The 27,658-nt window shown below is 42.1% G+C and overlaps 1 protein-coding gene across 1 annotated transcript in view; it reads left to right on the top strand.

The window, feature by feature from the left end:
• The first annotated feature begins 8,202 nt into the window (after positions 1–8,202).
• The window catches only part of COL22A1 (collagen type XXII alpha 1 chain), a 424,543-nt gene continuing 405,087 nt past the window's right edge, over positions 8,203–27,658 (top strand). Inside the window, exons 1-2 of the mRNA XM_073632290.1 lie at positions 8,203–8,362; positions 17,361–17,927. Coding sequence (XP_073488391.1) covers positions 8,269–8,362; positions 17,361–17,927 — 661 coding nt within the window. The 5' untranslated portion in view covers positions 8,203–8,268. The remainder of the gene's footprint in view (positions 8,363–17,360; positions 17,928–27,658) is intronic.

The following is a 27,658-nucleotide window of genomic DNA, read 5'->3' as shown; positions in this document are numbered from 1 at the left end:
CTGTACTAAGAAAGGAGAGCTGTACTGAAGGAGGAGAGTTGTAATGGGGGGCAGCTGTACTAAGGGGTGAGAACTGTACTGAGGGAGGGGAATTGTAATGGGGGGAGCTCTACTAAGGGGGCAGAACTGTACAAGGGAGAAGCGTTGTACTGGGAGGGGGCAGCTGTACTGAGAGGAGAGTAGTACTAGTGGGGGCAGCTGTACTAAGGGGGCAGACAACTCTCATCCCTCAGTACAGCTCTCCCCCTTAGTACAGCTTCCCCCCAGTACAACTCTGCTCCCTTAGTGCAGTTCTGTCCCCTTAGCACAGCTGCCCCCACTAGTACAACTCTCCTCTCTCAGTACAGCTCTCCCCCTTAGCACCAGCTGCTCCGTTGCACCCTGGATGCTCTATTGTGTTGATCCCCACTATACCCCCCCTTATCTATGCTCCTGAGGTTATGATGATGACCAACAAGCCTGAAAGCTGGCCCAGGGTCAATATAAAATGATTTTCATAGCTTTACCCTCTATCTTAAAATTAGGAATACACACCCTATTTTTAGGATTAGTGATGGCAATGAGACAGGAAGATATCATCTTTTAAAAGGCTCTTCCGTGCTTAACACTGGTTTACTAGAGGGCTTTGTGGTTCCTTTATCTTCTCTGTAACTCATCCGGTTACACTGCACCCCTAATCTCTCAGTGCAGATTTCCGTAAAGAACATTTCTCAGTCACCTATGACATGGGCTGATTAGGACATCATGAAAAGGATCCTCTATTTTGGGTGATGTCACATAGCTCTGCAGAGTCCTTTTTCCATGTAAAATTAGAAACAAGATCTCCTGAGGTCATTTCCAACCCATTGCTTTGAAGATGAGCTCATGTTTATCGTTTTGGCTTTGACTAAAATATACACCAGGGTGATAAAACAAAGACTCGCGTATAAGGTTACTTTGTATCAGTTTTTTTTTCAACCTACATTTCTATCTGAAATACTTTTTTTGGGAAATGTATTAATAGAGATCAACCAACACTGCTACGGGTCTGGCACTGTTTTAGTTTTACACTAAATTCAGTATTTTTTTTCTTCAACTTCCTAATTTTGTTCTAAATTCTATTCTACATTAGATTTTGGCATCTATGGATTCTGAGTTGCAAAAAAAAATAAAAATAAAAAGAAGGGTTTTGATCTCACAATGTAGTTACAGTAAAGCTGGTGTTAAAGCAGGAAAATCAAGATTATATATATACTATATAATATTGAGTTGGCCCACCCTTTGCAGCTATAACATCTTCAACTCTTCTGGGAAGGCCGTCCACAAGGTTTAGGAGTGTGTCTATGGGAATGTTTGACCATTCTTCCAGAAGCACATTTGTGAGGTCAGGCACTGATGTTGGATGAGAAGGTCTGGCTCACAGTCTCTGCTCTAATTCATCCCAAAGGAGTTCTATCGGGTTGAGGTCAGGACTGTCCACCCAAGACTCGCTCATCCATGTCTTTATGGACCTTGCTTTGTGCACTGGTGCGCAGTCATGTTGGAACAGGAAGGGGCCATCCCCAAACTCTTCCCACAAAGTTGGGTGTATGAAATTGTCCAAAATGTCTTGGTATGCTGACGCCTTAAGAGTTCCCTTCACTGGAACTAAGGGGTCAAGCCCAACCCCTGAAAAACAACCCCACACCATAATCCCCCCTCCACCAAATGATTTGTAGGGGTGGCCCAACCAATACTTTTGTCATAATAGTGTGGATGAGCGAGGAGGTAGTAGTAGTAGTAGGTAGTTTAGGGTAGTTTCGTTTCTGACGGCAGAAAAACTGACCAAGTGGTCCATTGAGTCTGTCTCCATTTTTCAAAATATATTTTTTCAAGGGTAGTTTAGTTCATTTGATTTATTTTATTTAATTAACTTTTTCCTTTTTTTGTCTATTTGATTGTTTGTGTACTGTTGCTTTTATATATATATAGATATATATATATAGATATATATCTATATATATATATCTCTATATCTCTCTCTCTCTCCCTATATATATATATATATAAATATACATATATATATATATATATATATATATATATATATATATATATATATATATATATATATATATATATATATATATATATATATAGTATGTCACACAAGAGAGTAAACCCCTCACATTTTTGTAAACATTTTATTCTATCTTTTCATGTGACAACACTAAAGAAATGACACTTTGCTACAATGTAAAGTAGTGAGTGTACAGCTTGTATAACAGTGTAAATTTGCTGTCCCCTCAAAATAACTCAACACACAGCCAATAATGTCTAAACCACTGGCAACAAAAGTGAGTACACCCCTAAGTGAAAATGTCCATATTGGGCCCAATTAGCCATTTTCCCTCCCCGGTGTCATGTGACTCATTAGTGTTACAAGGTCTCAGGTGTGAATCTCACTCTCTCATACTGGTCACTGGAAGTTCAACTGTCAGGTCACCTGAGCCCAGGCGACAGATGCACCCCATTGGGGTCAGGAGTGCACCGCAAGGTAGTGGACCCTACGGCTGACTGCTGCGGATGGAGCTCTAGGATATACAGGAGAGCAGGTACTCTGTAATACCTACACGGAAAACACTGGGAGCTAGAGCATGAGATTTTTCAGGGCGCGGAGTCTAAGAGCCAGTGGGTGTTCACCAGAAGCCTCTATGGATTTAGCTGCAGTCTGGCTCCAGGTCACGACCCCTAGGGCCTCCCAGCTCACGCTCACGGTAGACTACAGAGAGGTTGAGTGGAAGCAGCAGACAGCGACAACAAAGGATAGCCAGGAGATAGCCAAAAGGTCAGGGCAACTAGCAGGTAAGGTTAGTCAGGAAACTAACAAAAAGCCGCGTATAGCTCTCCAAAAACTTTGTCTCCCTAGGTTAGTCAGGAGAAAGCCAAAGATTGGGTTAACAAGAAGACAAGGATAGTCAAAAACAAGCCAAGGTCGGTAACTGGAATCAGACGTAGAAGACACAGCAAGTAACACACGAAAGCTAAACACATAATATTGATCAGCAGGACTGACTTGCAGTGCACAGGTTAATATAGAGTTCCCTGATAGGGGCTGAGGTGGAGCTATGCTTTGAGGAGAGATTACCTAAGCAGCCAGGTGAGAGTGGCTGGCCTCTTAATCTGAACACATGGAGAGGTAAGCTGACAGACAAACATTACTGCATAACCATGACATCAACATGGCACTTCATGGCAAAGAACTCTCTGAGAATCTGAAAAAAAGAATTGTTGCTCTACATAAAGATGGCCTAGGCTATAAGAAGATTGCCATGATCCTGAAACTGAACTGCAGCACAGTGGCCAAGACCATACAGCCGTTTAACAGGACAGGTTGTATTCAGAACAGGCCTCACCATGGTCAACCAAAGAAGTTGAGTGCACGTGCTCAGCATCATATCCAGAGGTTGTCTTTGGGAAACAGACGTATAAGTGCTGCCAACATTGCTGCAGAGGTTGAAGGGGTGGGGGGTCAGCCTGTCAGTGGTCAGACCATATGCCGCACACTGCATCAAATTGGTCTGCATGGCTGTCATCCCAGAAGGAAGCCTCTTCTAAATGCACAAGAAAGCCCGCAAACAGTTTGCTGAAGACAAGCAGACTGAGGACATGGAATACTGAAACCATGTCCTGTGGTCTGATGAGACCAAGGTAAACTTATTTGGTTCAGATGGTGTCAAGCTTGTGTGGCGGCAACCAGGTGAGGAGGACAAAGACAAGTTTGTCTTGCCTACAGTCAAGCATGGTGGTGGGAGTGTCATGGTCTGGGGCTGCATGAGTGCTGCTGACATTGGGGAGCTACAGTTCATTGAGGGAACCATGAATGGCAACATGTACTGTGACATACTGAAGCAGAGCATGATCCCCTACCTTCGAAGACAGGGCCGCAGGACAGTATTCCAACATAACAACCCCATACACACCTCCAAGACAACCACTGCCTTCCTAAAGAGGCTGAGGGTAAAGGTGATGGACTGGCCAAGCATGTCTCCAGACCTAAATACTATTGAGCATCTGTGGGGCATCCTCAAACGGAAGGTGGAGGAGAGCAAGGTCTTTAACATCCACCAGCTCCGTGATGTCGTCATGGAGGAGGGGAAGAGGACTCCAGTGGCAACCTGTGAAGCTCTGGTGAACTCCATGCCCAAGAGGGTTAAGGCAGTGCTGGAAAATAATGGTGGCCAAACAAAATATTGACACTTTGGGCCCAATTTGGACATTTTCAATTAGGGGTGTACTCACTTTGTTGTTTAGACATTAATGGCTGTGTGTTGAGTTATTTTGAGGGGACAGCAAATTTACACTGTTATACAAGCTGTACACTCACTACTTTACATTGTAGCAAAGTGTCATTTCTTCAGTGTTATCACATGAAAAGATAGAATAAAATATTTACAGAAATGTGAGGGGTGTACTCGCTTTTGTGAGATACTTTATAAATAGATATATTTTTATATAGACTTCTGTCTTTTCACTTTTTTTCTACTCTCAATAGTGCACCTCCCAAATCAGGACCTGCATGGACCCCGTGTTCTCTGAAATCCCCATTTAAATTCTTACAATTCTAACATTTATGAAAGGAAACAACAACATTGTGCCACAGAATTTTTTGTGTCAGTACATAGATTAAAAATCTTTTATAATAAATATCTTACAATCAGACCAAGGTTATGGAAAAGTATGCAGTAATTCAAGGTGCAGTTTATACAAATAAATATACTGCATACATTCCTAAACAACAATCCACTGCTCAGCACAAATATTTTCACTAAGCTAAACAATATGTTTTATTCATTTGAAAAGTAGATGGTAAACAACAGTGAGATGCAGATAGCATTTGACAACCTTCCCAGATCCCAATCGGCTTCATCAGGAAGTATAGAAAAATAGATTCTGTATAGCAAACAAACATGCAAGGAACCATAACTCAATATATTTCCAGGGGGAAGTTTTCAAGGAATATTAGAAAAGGGATACAAGTGCAGCCCAGTCCTAACATTAGCTGCAGTATTTGCTGGATAGCATTACCATTACAGATCTCAATTCACATCTGAAATTGTTTATTTAGATTAGATGGAAAGCATGGGGATGGTAATATTATGTATATGAAACGCTGAGATGCTGAAACAATTTGTTTTATTAAGGGCAGTGTATAGTGATTTCTTTTAAATACATGTATTTGTTTATTCATTATAGGCATTCATATAGCGCTAACAATTTACACATCGCTTTACATATTGTGCAGTCATGTATAACAGTATGTTACATATATTTTTCTCCTTTTTTTAAATTTATCTATTAAAATGAGAAATTTAGTGCTCTGGTTGGTTTCTCATGTTTTCTGTATCCCGTTTGCTCTTCCTGGAGTGTATAGACTTCAGTAGCTCAAGCTGAAATTTACACCCACACGAGTGACACGGGCGAATAACTACTGCTGCACTGTTTCTTTAGGGTAACCCATAGTGCTCTGGCAATCCTTTGTCAGGTGTTAAATGGTATTTGTAAAACAAATTTTATATATATATATATATATATATATATATATATATAAGCTGCACGATTAATCGTCAAGAATCGTTATTGCGATTATTATTAAGGGCAGTGTATAGTGATTTTTTCTTTTAAATACATGTATTTGTTTATTTATTTATTATAGGCATTTATATAGCGCCAACAATTTACACATCGCTTTACATATTGCGCTATCGTGTATACAGTATGTTACATATATCTTTCTCCTTTTTTATTTATTTATTAAAATGAGAAATTTAGTGCTCTGGTTAGTTTTCCATGTTTTCTGTATCTTGTTTGCTCTTCCTGGTGTGTGTATAGACTTCAGTATCTCAAGCTTAAATTTATACCCACAATAGTGACACGGGCGAATAACTACTGCTGCCCTGTCTCTTTAGGGTAACCCATAGTGCTCTGGCAATCCTTTGTCAGGTGTTAAATGGTATTTGTAAAACAAATGATATATATATAAGAGCTGCATGATTAATCTTCAAGAATCGTTATCGTGATAACTATTAAGGGCAGTGTATAGTGATTTCTTTTAAATACATGTATTTGTTTATTTATTTTTTTTATAGGCATTTATATAGTGCCAACAATGTACACATTGCTTTACATATTGTGCTATTGTGTATACAGTATGTTACATATCGATTAATCGTCAAGAATCGTTATCGCGCTTTTTTTCCCCGTTGCGATCTTGACAAAAGTGTTTCACAATTCTTAATATGCAGAGAACTCAAAAGAAAGGAAGAAAAAAAAAAAAAAAACAGGCAGTCTGCCAAGAATCACAACATTCTTTAGCAGTGAAACTTAAGTATAAACATTGTAACAATTTGTCAATGGAATAAACTTCGGTGTGTAAATGAGGAAAGTTTAACCACTTAGACACTAAACCTTTTTCTGACATTTGTTGGTTTCAAGTTAAAATCATTTTTTTTTTGTTTTTGCTAGAAAATTACTTAGAACCCCCAAACATTTTATATATATATATTTTAGTGGAGACCCTAGAAAATAAAATGGTGGTTGTTGCAATATTTTATGTCACACTGTATTTGCGCAGCGGTCTTTCAAATGCAATTATTTGGGAAAAAATGACTTTAATGAATTAAAAAAAAAAAACTAACCAGCAAAGTTAGCCCATTTTTTTTTTTTTTTTGGTATAATGTGAAAGATTTTACGTCGCGAGAATCGTGAGAGAATCACGATCTTTTTAGTCTTTCATTTTTATTCATTTTGGCCAGAATCGTGCAGCTCTCAAATATATATATATATACACTGTACAGTGGGGACGGAAAGTATTCAGACACCCGTAAATTTTTCACTCTTTGTTATATTGCAGCCATTTGCTAAAATCATTTAGAGCCCTTTCACACTGGGGCGGTTTGCAGGTGCTATTGCGCTAATAATAGTGCCTGCAAACCGCCCCGAAAGTGCCGCTGCTTTCATTCCAGTGTGAAAGCCCCGAGGGCTTTCACACTGGAGCGATACGCTGGCAGGACGGTAAAAAAAGTCCTGCCAGCAGCATCTTCAGAGCGGTGAAGGAGCGGTGTGTATACCGCTCCTTTACCGCTCCTGCCCATTGAAATCAATGGGACGGCGCGGCTATACCGCCAGCAAAGCGCCTCTGCAGAGGCGCTTTGCGGTGGTATTTAACCCTTTCTCGGCCGCTAGCGGGGGGTAAAACCGCCCCGTTAGCGGCCGCATACCAGCGGTAAAACGCCGCTAATAATAATATACACACAGCACCCCATATTGACAGAAAAACACAGAATTGTTGACATTTTTGCAGATTTATTAAAAAAAGAACTGAAAAATCACATGGTCCTAAGTATTCAGAGCCTTTGCTCAGTATTTAGTAGAAGCCCCTTTTGATCTAATACAGACATGAGTCTTTTTGGGAAAGATGCAACAAGTTTTTCACACCTGGATTTGGGCATCCTCTGCCATTCCTCCTTGCAGATCCTCTCCAGTTCTGTCAGGTTGGATGGTAAACGTTGGTGGACGGCCATTTTTAGGTCTCTACAGAGATGCTTAATTGGGTTTTAGTCAGGGCTCTGAATATTTTCCGTCCCCACTGTATATATATATATATATATAGCTGCTGCCGTGCGTCTTATGATGAGATGTGGGAGAGAAGAGCAGCACTGCTGCGGACATGCATGGATCAAGATTGGGCTCAGGTAAGTATTCCGAGGGGGGGAAGGGTGGAGATGATTTGTGTTTTTTTTTGTTTTTTTTTGTTTTTTTTACCTTAATGCAGAGAATTCACCTTTTCAACCACTTTAAATATAAGGAAGATTTCCTAAATATAGGAAATTTTTTATTTTGTTATCGTAAAAATAAAATTTAGTTTGACTGAGGCACCTCTTACCACAAGACTGGTGGTCAATCTGGTGGCTGTTGATAGAATCTTTTGTAGAGTTTGGCATTGTGAATTGACTGTAATATAGACGACAGCAATTTTTTACTAAACCATGCATACAGTAAATCAAGTAGATCCGTGTGATAAAACTTTTCCGACATTGAGAAAGATGTCAAGAAAAAAGAAAAGAAAGAATATAATTGTTAAAATGAACTAATAAAGTGTGTAATTGAAAATCTTATGTCTTGTGGATTGACACAAATGTCTGGCCCCAAATGAGGAACGGTAATATCTTATTGTTTTTTTTGTTTTTTTTTACAGGTGAATATTTTAAATGATCTCATCACCCTGTACATCTGGACAGGACAGGAAGAATGCGGAAGGGCCAAGGATATCAAATAACTTCTTTAGTGCTGCTGATGCTGGTTCTGGTGTTCGGAGGTGGACACTCTGAAGCACAAAGAGCAGGTATGTCACCATGAGTAGTGGGTGAAGGGTCTAGGCTCAAACACTACGGTAAAGCTCTGTTAAAGTGTATGCATACCTCATTTTTTTTTGATAGAGCAGGGACGAGTAAAACCCCTGCCAGTTTATTTTTTGATACTAGAAGGCTACATCCAAGAGAGCTGACTGACTCAGGTTAGGCAGCCCGGGTGAAGCAAGCCTGCCCTCCAATGGGTACCCAGAAAGTCCCTCAAAGCATAAACCAGAAGAAGGAAAACCACACCGCAATAGTAAATGAGTTCAAATTGCTTTAATGGTTAAAAATAAAACAACCAACATGTTTCGCCTGCCACTTCATCAGGGATAACCAGAGAATCTTGCTGTCACTGCCAATAAAACCGGCACAATTGGCCACTGGCGCCACTGCTAATAATAACACCGGCCCTAGTGGCAGAGATTAGGGCCACGCAGATTACTATAGCAATGTATCCTCTTTAGTCCTCTAAAGTTCTGACTAGATATTAAAGTATAACTAAAGGCAAAAATTTTTTTTAAGTTTTGGATAGAGGGAGGAGGGATTAGAACCCCTGTCAGTTTGTATTTGCTGTCTGTGCCCCTGTTAAGGAGATTCACCCTCTCTATTTGTCCTGCTTACCTTCATCATTTAAAAGTGAAAGTAAAAGAAAATCACACATTTTGGGTTGTCCCCAGAAAAGTAATAGAGGGGGAATCTTCCACCCTTAATTTGCAGGGATTTCCTGTCACTTCCTGTTCAGCTATGGGACAGGACGTGAAAGTAAATCTCTCCAATGGGAAACAGATGGCAAAAAAAAAACTGACAGGGGTTTTAACTCTGCCTTGTTCAATCCAAAATTAAAAATAACTTTTGCTTATAGTTCTACTTTAAGCCCTGATGAAGGGGAGTTTTGGCCACCAAAGTGTGTTGGCCTATATATTGAAAATCATTCAAGTGGTTCTAAGGGCTGAAGGTTTTTTACCGCGCAGTGCAAGCTGCTTTCTCTGGGGACACTGCTTAAAGGGGGAGCAGCCATGAGCTACAGCGAGGGGACCCAAAAAGAAGAGGATTGGAGTTGCTCTGTGCAAAACCACTGCACAGAGCAGGTAAGTATAACATGTTTGTTATTTTTTTTAAAAACAAACAAAGCTTGAGTATCACTTTAAGGGCTCATTTACACTTGCTTTGGCTTCAACACACATTAAGGGCTATTTTGCACTTGCTTCAAAACAAGGCTTCGGACAGGCTTGTTAAAGCTCTCTGAACGCTGGTCAAAGACCCTGTCACTAAATAAAATGGTCAGTTTACAGTCCTGTTTACACCTGGCTTTTGCTTTGCTTTGATTCAGCTTTGCTTCAAAAATGATACCCCATGTAACTTTAGTTGTACTTCAAAGCATCTTCAAAGCCTCCATAGAAGTCTATGGCAAAGCTCGCTTGAAGCCCCACCACAGCCTCATTAAAGCTTCATCGAAGGCCAACCAAAGCCTCATTGAAGCCCCACCAAAGCCTCATCAAAGCTCTACCAAAGCCTCATCGAAGCCCCACCAAAGCCTCATCAAAGGCCCACGAAGCCTCACCAAAGCCTTATCGAAGCCCCAGCAAAGGCTCATTGAAGCTCCACCAAAGCCTCATTGAAGCCCCACCAAAGGCTCATGGAAACTCCACCAAAGCCTCATCAAAGGCCCACGAAGCCTCACCAAAGGCTCATCGAAGCCCTACCAAAGGCTCATCGAAGCTCCACCAAAACCTCATTGAAGCCCCACCAAAGGCTCATCAAAGATCCACCAAAGGCTCATCAAAGATCCACCAAAGCCTCATCGAAGCCCCACCAAAGCCTCATCGAAGCCCCACGAAGCCTCGCCAAAGCCTCATCGAAGCCTCGCCAAAGACTCATCGAAGCCCCATCAAAGCCTCATCAAAGGCAAACGAAGCCTCACCAAAGCCTCATCGAAGCCCCATCAAAGCCTCATCAAAGGCAAACGAAGCCTCACCAAAGCCTCATCGAAGCCCCACCAAAGCCTCTTTGCAGCTCCACTGAAGCACAAAGCAAAAGCAAAGTGTAAACAGGACTGTAAGCTTACCATTTTATTTTTTTAGCGACAGGAGCTTTTTACTGGCGTTCAGAGAGCTTTAACAAAGCGTGTCCGAAGCCTTGTTTTAAAGCAAGTGTACACTAGCCCTAAAGCGTTTTGGACTCTTGTACCATTTTGGCCCTATACTTCTTCTGTTTCTTTAAGCTTTGAGGTCATTTTCTGCTGTTTGTGTACCATTGGGAAATGTTCACTTCAATTCTTGTCCCAAAAGAAGAAGTTAGTAGAAATCTCCCAAAGTGAGGGAATTTCCTGCTTAGCTAGTTGTCCCGGGAATATCTCCCGTCATCTCTAGACCCGGGGACAACTCCAACATTCTGGAATTCCCCCCTCACTTTTTTTTCTCTGTGTCATCGGTCACCAGGTCAGGTAGTGGGATGAATCTCCTCAATGGGCACAAAAATGTAAGCTGGCGGAGTTTTAACCCTTTGCAATGCTATAAAAAAAAAAAAAAATCCCTTTATGATCCAGTAACTGGGCATTCCTGGAGAGCTGCTGCTCCCTACAACACTGACAGCATGTAAAGTCCTAGGCGTTCAGGCTTATTCTCCCTTTCAGCAATGATCATGTGATATAACCAAAGGCTCAGGCTTTTGATCACATGACATGCACTGGCAGTAGCTTAGAGCAATATTTTCTCCAGTTATGTATTTCAAGCTTTTCTTTGCACCCCATTTTATATTTGCACTTTATTTATGCATCTTAACCACTTCAATCCCGGGCACTTTCACCTCCTTCCTACACAGGCCAATTTTCAGCCTGTCATGCAACACTGTACCCATATGACATTTTTATCCTTTTTTTCCCACACAAATAGAGCTTTCTTTTGGTGGTATTTAATCACCACAGTTTTGTTTTGTTTTTTATATTTTGCTAAATAAAACGAAAAAAAGACCAAAAATATATTTTAAAAAAGTGTTTTTCTTTGTTTCTGTTATAACATTTAAAAAAAATAAATAATCTTTCTTCATAGATTTAGGTCAAAATGTATTCTGCTACATTTCATTGGTGAAAATAACTCAAATCAGTGTATATTATTTAGTCTGTATAAAAAAAAAAAATATACAGTCCATAAACTGTGGTATAAATACCTGAAAATCGATCAATCCGGATGTACTCATTTCTTGAGGCCCGAAAACACCAGGACAGTACGCAGTCCATGTTATTTAGTAGGAAGCATGGCAAGTTTTTTGTAGTTGTTATTTTTTGTCAAAATTATTTGGAAAATAAAGAAATGTAAAATGTATAATAATAAAAATGCCATCAATCTATTCCCTATTTTGGCTTCCTTTCATGCCATTCGTTGTGTAGAATTGTGTTGCTAGCTGTGATTGGTTAATGTGATCACATGTTATAGACAGGGCCAACCAGAGCCCATCTGTTCCATGTGATTAGCTTTTGCCAATCACAGCTAATCACAACAAAATAAACTGAACAAATCAGGTTTATTCAGTAAAATGCTTGCTTATGGCAATGAAGTTCACTGCTACAGTATAAGCAATAATGTGTAAAAAAAAAAAAATCCTGATCACTTTTCCAGAGCAGTACAATGTTACTATGGTAACAACATATTGCTCTGGTCACAGGGTGTTAAAAAAAAAGAGTAAAAAAACAACAAAAATGTGATAAAAAATAAAATAATGGAAAAAAAAAAAATAATAAAAAAAAAAAAAAAAAAAATATATATATATATATATATATATATATATATATATATATATATATATATATATATATATATATATATATATATATATATATATATATATGGAATGTCACCAGTCAGTGTCCCTGATCACTGCAACACCAGTTATATGATGATGCTGTATTGCACTGGTTACAGTATGTAAAAACATATTTTTACATACATACATACTTTTTACATACTTCATACATACTTAATTTTCCAAAAAATTATGAAAAAAAAATTTAAAAAAAGCTTTCTGTGCCTCTTAATAAATACATTGGAATGTCTACTTTCCAAAAAGGGGTCATTTGGGGGGTATTTGTACTGTCCGGGCGTTTTTGGGCCTCACAAAATGAGATAGGCCGTCAGTACATCAGGATTAATCGAATTTCATATATATATATATATATATATATATATATATATACACCATAGTACACCACAGACTAAATAATATACACTGATTTGGGTTATTTTCACCAAGGAAATGTAGCAGAATACATTTTGGCGGCGGGGATTGGCGGGCGTATCAGGGATCGGCAGGTACACAGCATCAGGGATTGGCGGGCACACATCGGCGGGGATTGGCGGGCACATGGGGGATCTGCGGGCACACAGCATCAGGGATCAGCGGGCACACAGTGGTGGGGATCGGCGGGCACATCAGGCAGGGGATCAGGCTGCGGGATCAGGCATCTGGCAGCGTCTCCTGTGTCCTCTTCTCTTCTGAAATCATGGCGGCTTCCGCCGTGCGTCTCCTCCCCTCCTCTTAGGCGTCCAATAGGATCGCCTGACCTTTCAGCCAATCGGGAAATGGGTACCAGACCCGTGCTTCCTAATTGGCGGAGAGGCGATTCAGTGTTAGAAAAGCGAATATTCATTTGCTTTCCTAACACACCTGGGTGAGCCCTGAGCGCAATGCTCTGCGCTCCGAGTCCACCCGCCACTGTAATTCATGCGTCTGGCATCCTGAAAGGGGCCTGAATAAGGGGGTGGCTGCTGCGGCCGTGGATTGATTCATGCTATGCATGAATCTAGAGAGAGGGGGCGGCACCCATGTGCCCTTAATGGACGGGCCGCCTCTGCAAACGAAGAAAATTTTGTTTTTCTTTTTCAGTTTTTCATTTATTTATCAAAATAATGAAAAACACAGTGGTGAATAAATACCACCAAAAGAAAGCTCTAGTTGTGGGAACAAAATGATAAAAATTCTCTTTGGGTACGGTGTTGCATGACCGCGTAATTGTCATTCAAAGTGTGACAGCGCTGAAAGCTGAAAATTGGCCTGGGCAGGAAGGGGGTAAAAGTGCCCGATATTGATGTGGTTAAACACAAGAACAGGTCCAGCATAGTTGACTGGAGCTTCTGTAACCTTCTGGAGCCACTTGCAACTTGGAACAATTGCCCAAAAAAAAAACTCTGATGCCGCGTACACACGACCAGTTTTGCCGTCAGAATAAACTCCGAAGGTTTCTCCAACGGAACTCTGACGGAATTCTATTCAAGCGGTCTTGTCTACACACGGTCAACCCAAAGTCCGACCGTCCAGAACGCGGTGACGTACAGCACTTATGACGGGACTAGAAAAAGGAAGTTCAATAGCCAGTAGCCAATAGCTTCCGTCTTGTACTTGCTTCAGAGCATGCAACGTTTTTGGTCCGGCATACAGCATACAGACGAGCGGTTTTCCCGATAGGAATTGGTTCCGTCGGAAATATTTAGAACATGTTCCATTTCTAGGTCCGTCAGAATTTTCAAAAAGAAAAGTCAGATGAGGCACTTGTTGGCTGAAAGTCTGACCATGTGTAGGCTCCATCAAACATTTTTTGTCGGACTTTCCACCAACAAATGTTGGCTAGCAGGTTCTCAAATTTTCCGCCAACACAACTTTGTTGGCGGAATTTCCGATCATGTGTACACAAGTCCGACGCACAAAAGTTCACGCATGCTCGGAATCAAGCAGAAGGAGCCGCACTGGCTATTGAACTTCCTTTTTCTCGGCTCGTCGTATGTCTTGTACGTCACCAGCTTTCCCACGTTTGTAATTGCTGGCCAACATTTGTGTGACCGTGAGTATGCAAGACAAGTTGGAGCCAACACCCTTCGAACAAAATACCACGGTTATGTTGTCGGAAAGTCCGATCGTGTGTACGGGGCATAACACATTTCAGCCGAATGTGGTCATCCTGCCAGCATCTTCCAAAGGATCTCAACGTTTTGTGGAAATAAAAAATTCTCCAATATTGCAACTCCCTAGGCAGGACTTGTAGGACTTCGTAGTCCCCCCCCCCAAAAAAAAAAACTTTGTTTCCACATTCTCCGAAATCCACATTAAAATTCTTCAAGTTCTGCCAATTCTGGTTTTCACATCTCCGATCTGAACATGCGGGGCCTTTCATAATGCCCTGTTGCTTATCATGGAGGTCAGAAAAAGATTTGACATCCATCACTGACCTTTTCAATCTTCTTTCTGAAAACCGCAGACAAAGAAGGGCGGCGGGGCGAAAACACAATGAAAAGAATCTCTGGGGTGTACGGACGGGAGGGTTGAGGGGGGGGGGGGATTTGCTTAACACATGCAAAGTGCTTGGGTTGTATTTATCAAATAAAAAGATTTATGCCTGTGAAGAACGTCTTTCAGAAACGGGAGGGGGGATTATTTAAATGTCAAGCCGTAATGCGTAGATGAAGTTTCAAACAAGACAATTATTGAGAGATCTGTAAGAACTCTGCTAAGCATGTAACATCATTATCATTTCCAGAAACCCACAACCCTTTCTGCAAAAAAATGTGTATTGTTTATGGAGCTGATGTCCAAATACAGAAGGGAACAATAAATGAGTCAATAATTCCTAGAAAAGAATTCTCTGTAGAAAATTAAGGGAAATGTTATCAGTCAGTATGACCAGTCGTTTAGAAATAACTTTTGAAATAAACAAAAAACTCCCTGCGCTCGGTGTACAAATCAAAAATATGGGTGACAGCACCAACACTAAAATATCAGAATATTAGATATAAATAAATATAATATTTACAAAATAGGCTGTTTACAAAATTTGGTACATATATTGTAAATTGTAGTATTAATAGTAAATATAAAATATTATATTTAGAAAAAAACTATGAAATATATCTTAATTAACTTGACACTCTTATTAGATTTACTGTACATATAAAAAAAAATTGTCATAATCTTACTTGATAATTCTAATGATAAAAAGAGTCTTTGTGTGTCAACGTGTTTCGCCAAGATTTAGCTTTATCAGGACGCATTATTTGCTTAACACATGCAAAGTGCTTGGGTTGTATTTATCAAATAAAAAGATTTATGCCTGTGAAGAACGTCTTTCAGAAAGGGGAGGAGGGGGGGATTATTCAAATGTCAAACCGTAATGCGTAGATGAGGTTTCAAACAAGACCATTATTGAGAGATCTGCAAGAACTCTGCTAAGCATGTAACATCATTATCAATTCCAGAAACCCACAACCCTTTCTGCAAAAAAATGCGTATTATTTATGGAGCTGATGTCCAAATACAGAAGGGAACAATAAATGAGTCAATAATTCCTAGAAAAGAATTCTCTGTAGAAAATTAAGGAAAATGTTATCAGTCAGTATGACCAGTCATTTAGAAATAACTTTTGATATAAACAAAAAACTCCCTGCGCTCGGTGTACAAATCAAAAATATGACAGCAGCAACACTAAAATATCAGAATAATAGATATAAATAAATATAATATTTACAAAATAGACTGTCTACAAAATTTTGTAAATATATTGTAAATTGTAGTATTAATAGTAAATATTTTTGTAAAATAGTATATTTAGAAATAACAATGAAATATATATTAAATACTGTGACACTCTAGGCCAGTGATGGCGAACCTTGGGACCCCAGATGTTTTGAAACTACATTTCCCATGATGCTCAGGCACTCTGCAGTGTAGTTGAGCATCATGGGAAATGTAGTTCCAAAACATCTGGGGTGCCAAGGTTAGCCATCACTGCTCTAGGCCAACATCCGTATTGTGTAGATAAACCAAAAACTAGAGAAAGTCGGACTATATAAGCCAAACATGAAGTCTTATATAAAATCATACATTTTATTATACATCATTTAAAAAAAAAACTGTCATAAAAACAGGTATAATGGTGCTTATTAGATTTACTGTACATATAAAAAAATTTTCATAATCTTACTTGATAATTCCAATGATAAAATGAGTCTTTGTGTGTCAACGTGTTTCGCCACAATTTAGCTTCATCAGGGCACATGAACACAATACAGTAATCCTCTAAAGAGAAATAATAATGCATAGAATATATCCATACATATAATAATACAGTGCGTTATTTTTTTTGCTGTATGGAACATACCTTAGCAATCCAGCACCAGAATGCACATGATCCCCGGGGCAGGGACAGGAGCAACAGGGGGAGGCCCAACAGGACATCACAGCAATAGTAAATCTACATCAAAGAAATTGCCCCCAAAAAAGCTGCTTGCCTTGGGTGGTACCGATGCATTCTCGCTCCTGAGCCATGCGTCGATAAGACACATTGAGCCATGGCTTGGCCCTGCCCCCCCATCTCTCCTCATTGGCTCACTGGCTGTAATTGGCAGCCGTTGGAGTGAATGGACTCAGCCAATGAGGAGGGAGGGTCCCCATATGGCCGTGAACATCGTTGGATCCAGAGTGGGCTCAGGTACGGATTGGGGGGGGGGCTAGGCGGAGTGCTGAACAGAGAAGGTTTAAAGGTAAAAACCCATCTGCCTTTAGCACCACTTTAAAATGAACTAAACTACCCTAAAACACCCCAATACCACCCCCATCCTCAAATAAATAAAACAAAAATGTACACCATTTTTTTTCCAACTTATTTTCACACAGAGGCGATGGGGGGACATTAATTTTCTGATCTCCTTTGTGATTAGTAATTGACAATTGAATTGACAATGTAATCACTTCCAGTTTCAGAGCTGCAACAGCCAGGAAAGCAGCTAATCAAATGTGAGCTGTGCTTGTTTAGCTGCTTTGGAGGATAGGGGAGATATTGGGGGTCTAATAGACCCATGAGGTCTCCATAAGAAGTACCCCTCACTTACCCAAAGCTATCACTGCGGGACTTGTTTGGAAAAGGCTGACAGGCAATAACATTTTTAAAAAAGTTGGACTTCCCTACTATGTTCCATATTTGAACATTTTTCTTCTCCAATTTTTCAGGCTGTAAGAATGTCAATTACGACTTGATCTTTCTCTTGGACACATCTTCAAGTGTGGGCAAAGAGGACTTTGAGAAGGTTCGTCAGTGGGTCTCTAACCTAGTGGACACTTTCGAGATTGAGCCGGACAAGACTCGGGTTGGAGTAGTACGGTACAGTGGTAAACCCTACACAGAATTCGACCTGGGGAGATTTCAGACTCGCGAGGATGTAAAAGAGGCCGCTAGGAATATTAAATACTACGGAGGAAACACAAACACTGGAGATGCTTTGAGATACATCACAACATACAGCTTTTCTGAGGAGGCAGGCGGCCGACCCAGAGAGCGGGCCATTAAAAAGGTGGCCATTTTGCTAACGGATGGCAGAAGCCAAGACCTGGTGCTGGAACCTGCCACTGCCGCGCATAAGGCTGGAATTAGAATTTTTGCTGTAGGTGTTGGGGAAGCGCTCAAGGAAGAACTGGTGGAGATAGCTTCGGAACCCAAATCAGCACATGTTTTTCATGTCTCTGATTATAATGCCATTGATAAAATCAGAGGGATTTTGAGAAGAAGACTGTGTGAAAGTAAGTGCCCACTATTTTGTCAAGTATTTGTAAAGTTGTGTAAAGTATTTAAGTTTTTGTGAACCTGGCATCAACTATTGGCTGAGTATAGTGATAGATGGCCTCTATTGGTCAGTGATGCCATCTATCACAATTCTGGGCCAATTGTGGAGTCGAGTCCAGGTTCTCAACCACTCTACATGTGGAAGCACCTTGGGATTTGAATCTCTTGGGGGGTACTCAGTAAAGAAGATGTGGCATTGACCTGCTATGATATTCCATTTACCCCAATAACCTGATATGGCATGCTAATAATCCCAATGACCTGATATTGTATTCCAATAATCCCAATGACCTAATATGGCATTCCATTGACCCCAATGATCTGATAAGCTATCCCATTGAACCCAGTGACATAATATGACATTTTATTGACCCCGGTGACCTGATATCACATCCCATTGACCCCAATGACCTGCCTTCTCCCCACTCCCTCGCTCACATTTCAATATTATTATTATTATTTAAGTAAACCGAGAGTATTTGTGATTGCCTAGGCAAGAATGACTTTTTATGCCCCCCCCCTCAATTCTGTGTGTGCACAGATGTGTCACAGCGCTGGAGCTCCATGCAGAGCTCTAAATCTCTTGAGTACACAGGTGGGTTTACCATGCATGTGCAAAGATTGGGGCTGGTATGCAAGTCATAGGCTCGGCATGTCTGCGAATTCACGGCAAATCCCTGGCACATTCGCAGATGTGACGCCGGGCCCAGAAGGCCGCGCAGAGCCTTTGGCACATCTGTGCATATGCCAGAATAACAAATGCATTGGTGGTGGAGGAGGAGGGAAGGGCCAAAACAAAAGGACTGAAGTTCCTCTTTAAAACTCCATCATTCCTTCACTTCAAACAGTTTGTTTGGGCCAAGCTGGCTGAAATGAGTTATTACCTTTACTAACACATGCACCCGTTGTTCGTGCTATATACACTCAGGGCTGGCCCTAGACATTGTGCTGCCTGGGTCCAGTATGAAATGCTGGCACCCCTAAAAAAAATGATATGACATACCATTATGTTCAATTTCAAGGGGTGGGCTAGGGCAGTATAGGGACAGGCTAGGGTAGTATATGGACAGGCTAAGGCAGTATAGGGGCAGGCCAGGGCAGTATAGGGACGGGCTATGGTAGTATATGGACAGGCTAAGGCAGTATAGGGGCAGGCTAATACAGTATAGGGAAAGGTTACGGTAGTATATGGACAGGCTAAGGCAGTATAGGGGCAGGCTAAGGCAGTATAGGGGCAGGCTAAGGCAGTATTGGGACAGACTAGGGTAGTATATGGACAGGCTAGGGCAGTATAGGGGCAGGCTAATACAGTATAGGGACAGGCTAGGGTAGTATATGGACAGGCTAAGGCAGTATAGGGGCAGGCTAAGGCAGTGTAGGGACAGGCTATGGTAGTATATGGACAGAATAAGGCAGTATAGAGGCAGGCTAAGGCAGTATAGGGAAAGGCTAGGGTAGTATATAGACAGGCTAAGGCAGTATAGGGGCAGGCTAAGGCAGTATAGGGAAAGGCTAGGGTAATATATAGACAGGTTAAGGCAGTATAGGGGCAGGTAAAGGCTAGGGTAGTATATGGACAGGCTAAGGCAGTATAGGGTCAGGCTAAGGCAGTATAGGGAGAGGCTAGGGTAGTATATGGACAGGCTAAGGCAGTATAGGGGCAGGCTAAAGCAGTATAGGGACAGGCTAGGGTAGTATATGGACAGGCTAAGGCAGTAAAGGGGCAGGCTAAGGCAGTATAGGGACAGGCTAAGGCAGTATAGGGACAGACTAGGATAGTATATAGACAGGCTAAGACAGTATAGGGGCAGGCTAAGGCAGTATAGGGACAGGCTAGGGCAATAAAGGAACAGGCTAGGGTAGTATATAGACAGGCTAAGGCAGTATAGGGGCAGACTAAGGCAGCATAGGGACATGCTAGGATAGTATATACACAGGCTAAGGCAGTATAGGGGCAGGTTAACGCAGTATAGGGACAGGCTAGGGCAGTAAAGGAACAGGCTAGGGTAGTATATTGACAGGCTAAGGCAGTATAGGGGCAGGCTAAGGCAGTATGGGGACAGGCTAAGGCAGTATAGGGGCAACCTGGGGTAGTATATAGACAGGCTAGGGTAGTATAGGGACCGGCTAGGGCATTATAGGGGTGGGCTAGGGTAGTATAGGGGCAGGCGGAGGGGCCTGGGGGGCAGTTGTCATCATGACACACAAAACTGCTGTAAAAAAAAATCTTGGTTGTCAATTTGCTGGGTAAATAGAACATAAGGAGAGGTGGTCGTGGTTCAATTTGCTGCCCCTCTCAAAAGTGCTGCCTGGGTCCACCGGGACCCATGGTAGGGTCGGCCCTGTATACACTGTATGTAGTATTGGCTACACACAGTATATAGTACTGTTTTCCAGCAGGGGTATGGGGACCTCCTATCCCATCTCCGGAACAAAATCAAGTTGGGTATTATTCAGCCATGCACAGGAAGGCTTGTACTTTATGAATGAATACAAGCCTTTCTGTGATTGACTGGGGTGGACATCGTATCATCATCTGTCTGCCTCTCCACCTACGGCCAATCGGAGGCTTCCTGTGAATGGCTAAGCAGTTTTCTGTCCAACTCGATTTTGCTCCAGGAATGGAATGGAATGCCCCTGTAGCGTTGCTGGAACACCACGCTGTATTCTGTATGTAGCTAATGTTACATACAGTGTATAGAGTGCTGACAGCAGGAGCATGTATTGGTGAAGGCCAATTTGGCTCAAACAAACTAATTAAAGCGGTAGTAAACTGCGTTTTTTTTTTTTTTAAATCCTGTAAGGTGCGATACATACTAGCACATTATGTGAAACTTACCTTAGAACGAAGCCATCACTGTCAGCGTTGAAGGCGCTTCCATCTTCACCCGGTCTTTCTTCCGGGCTTACCTATAGTCATGCATGGACGTTTACTCCTTTAAAGTGAAGGAACAGATGAAGTTAGGCTTTAATCTGTGTACTTATTGTATCTGTTTGCCTGTGGTTCAACTTTAAAACAAGCAAAATGAGTGGGAACTGTCCAGTTGTCCAACTGTCCCTTGGTGACATCTCTCAGGGGACAGCAGAAGAAAGGCTACCAAGTTGCTTCATTTGCATATAAATACATAAACTATCTAATAAGAATTAAAAAAAATGTTTTCTTTGTGAAATCCCTCTCAACGTGCCATAACGCTTTCCTTCCCGGATAATCCATCATCACATTTCACAGGTGGCATTGGCTTGGTTTATGTTAATGATTTCCATAAAGCCAGATTTTAGCCCTCATCCTGTCTGCTCTTTGGCCTCCGTTAATGTGTTGGGGGTGGCACTGACAATGTTGGGTCAGGGGGGGTCAATCAATTATCTGTGTGAATGTGGACAGCCCTACAATCTACTGAAATACACCCAGCCATAAATTCAATTAGAGGGTCAGCTCCTGGGGACCTCCGCCCCCATCAGAGGGCAAGAACATCCAACAAAAAGAGAAATCCATTACCAGCACTGCCGAAATCACCGAAAGCCTGAAACACAAATTCCATAATTTATACAATAATATTGCAAGTCTGAACTTTATGTTCCATGTATACCTCGAATGGTATCTCGTACGCCGTGTTTATACACTCAGATTGGATTTTGTGGGAACAAGCTGTGATGATGATGTGTCCTGAGAGAGGATGCCAAGATATTTTTATTTGCTAAAGTGAGAATCTTGTCTGGAAGGATTTTTTTTTTTTTAACAGTCGGTGAAAGTTGTGACAGAACCATGAGAAATAATTAGAATTAAAATTAGATGATCATTTCCAATTACCGTGACAGTTTTCTTGTATCAAAGTTTGAATTAGAAGAAGTTTATAAGGACACAGTATAAATCGGTCTATCTATCTATCTATCTATCTATCTATCTATCTATCTATCTATCTATCTATCTATCTATCTATCTATCTATCTATCTATCTATCTATCTATCTATCAAAAATACAGTATCTATCTAGAGTCCTTCTATGAATTCTTATATCATTTTATTTCTTTATTGATCTATTGGTCTACAAATCTATCTCTAATATAACTGTCTATCTATCTATCTATCTATCTATCTATCTATCTATCTATCTATCTATCTATCTATCTATCTATCCAAACATTTTCTTGCCCCTTCATGCAATTTCGCTCTCCACCTGCTCTGAGACATACAATAAATAACAGCTAGACTCAAAATCAGTTTATTGAATCAGATCAGGCAGCGATTGCGATTGGTTGCCAGAAGTTACAGTGTATCATTACCACTCACTGACTGGCTGCTAGAGGTTACACTGAGAGGTTGCTAGAGGTTACAGCACACATTAAGGCTCAATGATTATTTGATAGAGCTTACAGCACATGGCTTCAACTTGTTGATTGGTTGCTAGAGATTACTGAGATTACTGTACATCAATACTGCTCACTGATTGGTTGCTAGAGGTTACTGGACATCCTTACCATGCGCTAATTGGTTGCTGCACATTATTACTGCTCAGCGAATGGTTGCTAGAGGTTAGTGCACATCATTACTGCTCACTGATTGGTTGCTAAAGGTTATAGTGCATCATCTCCTCACTGCCTGCACGCCATTAACTGGGGAGGTGAGGAGACCTATCAATAGACAGAAAAGTTCTAGGGATCCTAGGACTCCTGGGATCAGTGGCAGTGCTGGGGGAGGGTGGGATCAGCGGCAGCGGTGGGATGTTGGGATTAGTTAGGAGGCAGTACACTGTGGCAAATTCTGAATCATGTAGAGCAAAGCTGGAAATCTTTGGCAAGTATATAATGGGGATTCTACACCGACCACCAATGTATAGGGGGAATTTACAATTACCACCAATGTGAGGGAGGATTTACACTGACCACCGACATGAGGGGGAATTTGCACTGACCACCATATAATGGGGGATTTTATGCCACCCACCAATATAAAGAGTGATTTCTACACTGTGTCACGTACCTGACGGTAGAGCCTGATATGCAGGGGACGGCCTCTCTTACCCCTCTGACTCGGGGCCCCCTGATAGAGCAGACAGGAGGTGCAGGAGTGCAGAGTCCCACGAGTGCCTAATGGGTCGCAGACCGTGGAACTGGAAGCAGCTGCAGGTGGAATGGTAGTTCAGCAGGATTCTCCAGCTAGCAGAGAAGGCCGGTACAAGCAGGCCGGGTCATACGCTGGCGGAGCAGGAGCAGGTGCGGAGGCAAAAGCGTAGTCAGGACACAGGCCGAGTCGGTGATGGGCCGGCAGCGAGGTAGTAGAAAGAGCAGGCAGATGCGGTGGTCAGAACAAGCCGGGTCAGATGTAGGCAGCAAACAGCAGAGTCGGAGGCAAGCCAGGTCAGATAACAGGTACAGGTATCCGATGCAGGCAGACAGGAACACACAGGAACGCTGTAGAACGGACAGCACTGGGTCTAGGTACGGAATGAATTTAAATATCCTGTTGAGCGCCAAAAGCTGTCACATGGTGCGAGCGCGCCATTGCGCCGGTGCCCACGCGCACGAGCGCCGGCGCACTGGCATTCTGACTGAGCAAACAGACTGTCTTGGATTCCCATCTCGAGTACTGGCATGCCCTTCTTGGCAATGCGCTCGTGTGCGCATATGCGCGTACAGGCACACGCAGATGCACTGGAGGTGTTCTGACAGAGGCTGAGGTCACAGGTCGTCTTCTTCGGCCGCCATCTTGGGTACTTGCTAGCCTTTCCTGACACACTGACACCAATGTAAAAGGAGCATTTACACCAACCACCAGTGTATGGGGGAATATACACTAACCTCCAAGTCAGGGGGAATTTACACTGTGACAACCATTGTCGAGGAGATTTGTACTGATCACCGATGTAAGGTGACACTTCTACACCGACCACTAATGTTAGGGGGGATTTACACTGACCACCAATATAAAGGGAGATTTACACTGACCACCAATGTAATGAGAAGATTTACACTGACCACCAATGTAATGAGAAGATTTACACTGACCACCAATGTAATGAGAAGATTTACACTGACCACCAATGTAATTGAGACATTTAGCCTGCGTTCACATTTGTGTGTGCTGGGAATGCATGCAAAATCGCTTTCCTGACACCACAAAAACATGCTGCCCTTTATCTAGTACGCAGCAGTTCCATTATTGTTAATGACACCCTCACGCATCTGCTGAGATGTGCATATTCACATGCGCCAAAATTCAGGCTGCTGTGGCACCATGTTATTTTAAAAGAGGGTTCCACCTCCAATTTGCTTACCTTTGCAGAACAGGCTGATGTTAGACTTAATGACCACAGTTGTAGGCAGGATATTCAAGCATGCCCCTCCCCAGTGGGCAGCATTCAGCAGAGGTGATGGTGAATATGACCTCAGGGGGGCATGATATACATATGTATGCCGCCTCTATTTACATATCAATGCAGCCGGTCCGCGGCTATACATATCAATGCAGATTGTTTACATGTAAACACAGGGTCTGCAGGTGAGTCATCTGTACACGACAATAGCTGGGCAGCATTATTAACAGAACTTCACACTGAGATATTGGGACACAGCACGGGACTAAAACTTCAAGGGAATTTAAACTGGAATAGTTGGCAAGTATGAGGCAGCTGCTTTGGGCCCCACAAAAATGATGGGGCCCAGGGCAGCTGCCCCCTTTGCCCTACCTTAAAGACAGCCCTGCATTTAAATAGAAAAGACCAGACAAAAGCAATCAATTCCTACTCCACTGGCTGCAGTGAAGCCTAGCAGCCTTACTATAAGGGGGTACTACAAATCTATCTATCTATAATTCTAATTGAAAGGGCATTGAAAGGGCGAGAGGGCAGGTGAGACATCACGAGTCTAATAGATCCCAATGTCTTATTAAAGAGAACCTGTCACAACAAAACAGCATCACGTAGGGGACTTTTGTTCACCTTTGTGATAAAAAATAAAGTTTAGTAAAAAAGGTGTAAAAAAAAAATGTAAGTTACACCCAAGCACTTCAACCCCCCCAAAAAATATTTTGAGCCTCCCCAACATATACAAATGAAAACACTTGTGTTACGGGGGGTCTGCGCTTGTAAATGACACACGTTATACATCACTGCCCAGCCCGGGGTGAGATCAATAATTCTATGCCCATTTTTACAGTTAATTCTAAACTGATGACCTGTAGGAGCTTTTAATGTGTTGCCCGTGGAAAATGAAGGTGCTGAAGTTTGTCACCTTTTCACGGGCGCTCACAGTTTTAAGTCTTGACATGTTTTGTGTCTATTTACTTGGCTCAACCTCAGCTTTATTATGTACCCAAAAGTTTGCTAATAGACTCACCGGCCACTTTATGAGGTGCACCTGTTCAATTGCTCGGTAACACATACTTCTAATCAGCCAATCACATGGCAGCAACTCAATGCATTTAGGCATCTAGACGCGGTGAAGATGATTTGCTGAAGTTCAAACCGAGCATCAGAATGGGGAAGAAAGGGGATTTAAGTGACTTTGAACGGGGCATGGTTGTTGGTGCCAGATGGGCTGGTCTGAATATTTCAAAATCTGCTAATCTATTGGGATTTTCACACACAACCATCTCTCGGGTTTACAGAGAATGGTCTGAAAAAAAGAGAAAATATCCAGTGAGCGGCAGTTGTGTGGAGCAAAATGCCTTGTTGAGGTCAGAGGTCAGAGGAGAATGGGCAGACTGGTTCCAGATGATAGAAAGGCAACAGTAACTCAAATAACCACTCGTTACAACCAAGGTATGCAGAATACCATCTCTGAACACACAGCACATGGAACCTTGAAGCAGATGGGCTTCAGCAGCAGAAGACCACACCGGGTGCCACTCCTGTCAGCTAAGAACAGAAAACTGAGTCTCCCCAAATTGGACAAAAAAGATTGGAAAAACATTGCCTGGTCTGATGAGTCTCCATTTCAGCTGAGACATTCAGATGGTGGGGTCAGAATTCGGCGTCAACAACATGAAAGTATGGATCCATCCTGCCTTGTATCACCGGTTCAGACTGGTGGTGGGGGTGTAATGATGGGGGGGATATATTCTTGGCACACTTTGGGCCCCTTAGTACCAACTGAGCATCGTTTAAACACCACGGCCTACCTGAGTATTGTTGCTGACCATGTCCATCCCTTTATGACTACAGTGTCCCCATCTTCTGATGGCTACTTCCAGCAGGATAATGCACCATGTCACAAAGCTCCAATCATCTCACCACTGGACAATGAGGTCACTGTACTCCAATGGCCTCCACACTCACCAGATCTCCATCCAATAGAGCACCTTTGGGATGTGGTGGAAGGCAGTGGCGTATTTAAGTTTTGTGCTGCCCTATGCCTGACTAAACTCGTGCACCCCCTAATTTAAATAATTCCCAACCTCTTCCTGTCAAGGCCACACCCCTTGCTATTTAAGACCCGCCCTGAAATTTTCGAGTGGAGACACTAATTCTAAAGGGCCTGGTGGGGGGGGGGGGGAGGGGCAATGGATTCCTTGATTTGCATAGATTTCCTCTCACTTCCTGTTTGGCTATAGGGGCAGGAAGTGAAGGGAAATCTCTGCGAAGGGACAGAGATGGTAAAAAATAACTGACAGGGGTTATAACCCTTCCTTATTCTATCCAAAATGATAAAAATAAGTGTTGCCTATAGTTCTACTTTAAGCACAAATTTCTGATAATTTTATGGAGAGGACTAAGATGATATAACCATGCCGATGGTGTAGCAGAAAACATATAGGACAGTGAGGAAGGTTTGTTGTGTGGTCCAGGATGAGAGGACAGTCAAAATTAGAAGCGGTGCCCCCCCCCCCACCACCACCACAGTTGCGGAATGCCGGCCGCCCGCAGTGGGGCCGCTTTATGGGGGGCGCTAGACTAATTTCCCTCCCAGCCCAGTCCGCCCCATAAGACTGGTGCTACATCAACAGTGTAACACAAGCCGATGGTGACTCTTTCCGTGCTGCCCCCCTGCAAAGTGCTGCCCTAGGCCTTCCGCGTTGGTGGAAGAGGAGATTCGCATCATGGATGTGCAGCTGAGAAATCTGCAGCAACTGTGTGATACTATCATGTCACTATGGACCAAAATCTCTGAGGAACGTTTCCAACACCTTGTTGAATCTATGCCACGAAGAATGAAGGCAAAAGGGGGTCCAACCCGGTACTAGCGAGGTGTACCTAATAAAGTGGCCGGTGAGTGTATATTGCGTTTGTGTGTTCTAAAATTAACTTTAGTGCTTTTATACTGAAATTTTGCACTAATATTACGTGACAAAAAATTGGCACTACTACTATTTTATTCTTCAATTATATAACGCTGGGGGTTTTAAGTAATCTTTAGGCCTAAAATTATTATTTTTTAAATGATATGTGCGAAATAATGTAAAAAACAGCTCCCGCAGCGAAAGGATTAACCTTCTCACACTCCATCCAAAGCTAAATCAATCGTTTTGGCTTTACCTATATACGTATTTTAAGGACAGGTATGACTTTGTGTACAAACGATTTACTTTGGAAGCCAATGTAAACCCGGATGGGGAGAAGTACAATGTTCTGCTGTAAGAATACTGAGAACTGTCATCCTTCTCCCTTTATGATGGATGATCCTCATGCAGACATAGTTGTGCCTAAACATGTCAGAATATAAGGTTAAAATGAGTTTGCTTCCACTAGTTGAA

This window comes from Aquarana catesbeiana, linkage group LG05, assembly GCF_042186555.1.
Source record: "Aquarana catesbeiana isolate 2022-GZ linkage group LG05, ASM4218655v1, whole genome shotgun sequence".
NCBI lineage: Eukaryota > Metazoa > Chordata > Amphibia > Anura > Ranidae > Aquarana > Aquarana catesbeiana.
Note: the sequence above shows the minus strand (reverse complement) of the source record. Positions and strands in the feature narration are given on the sequence as shown.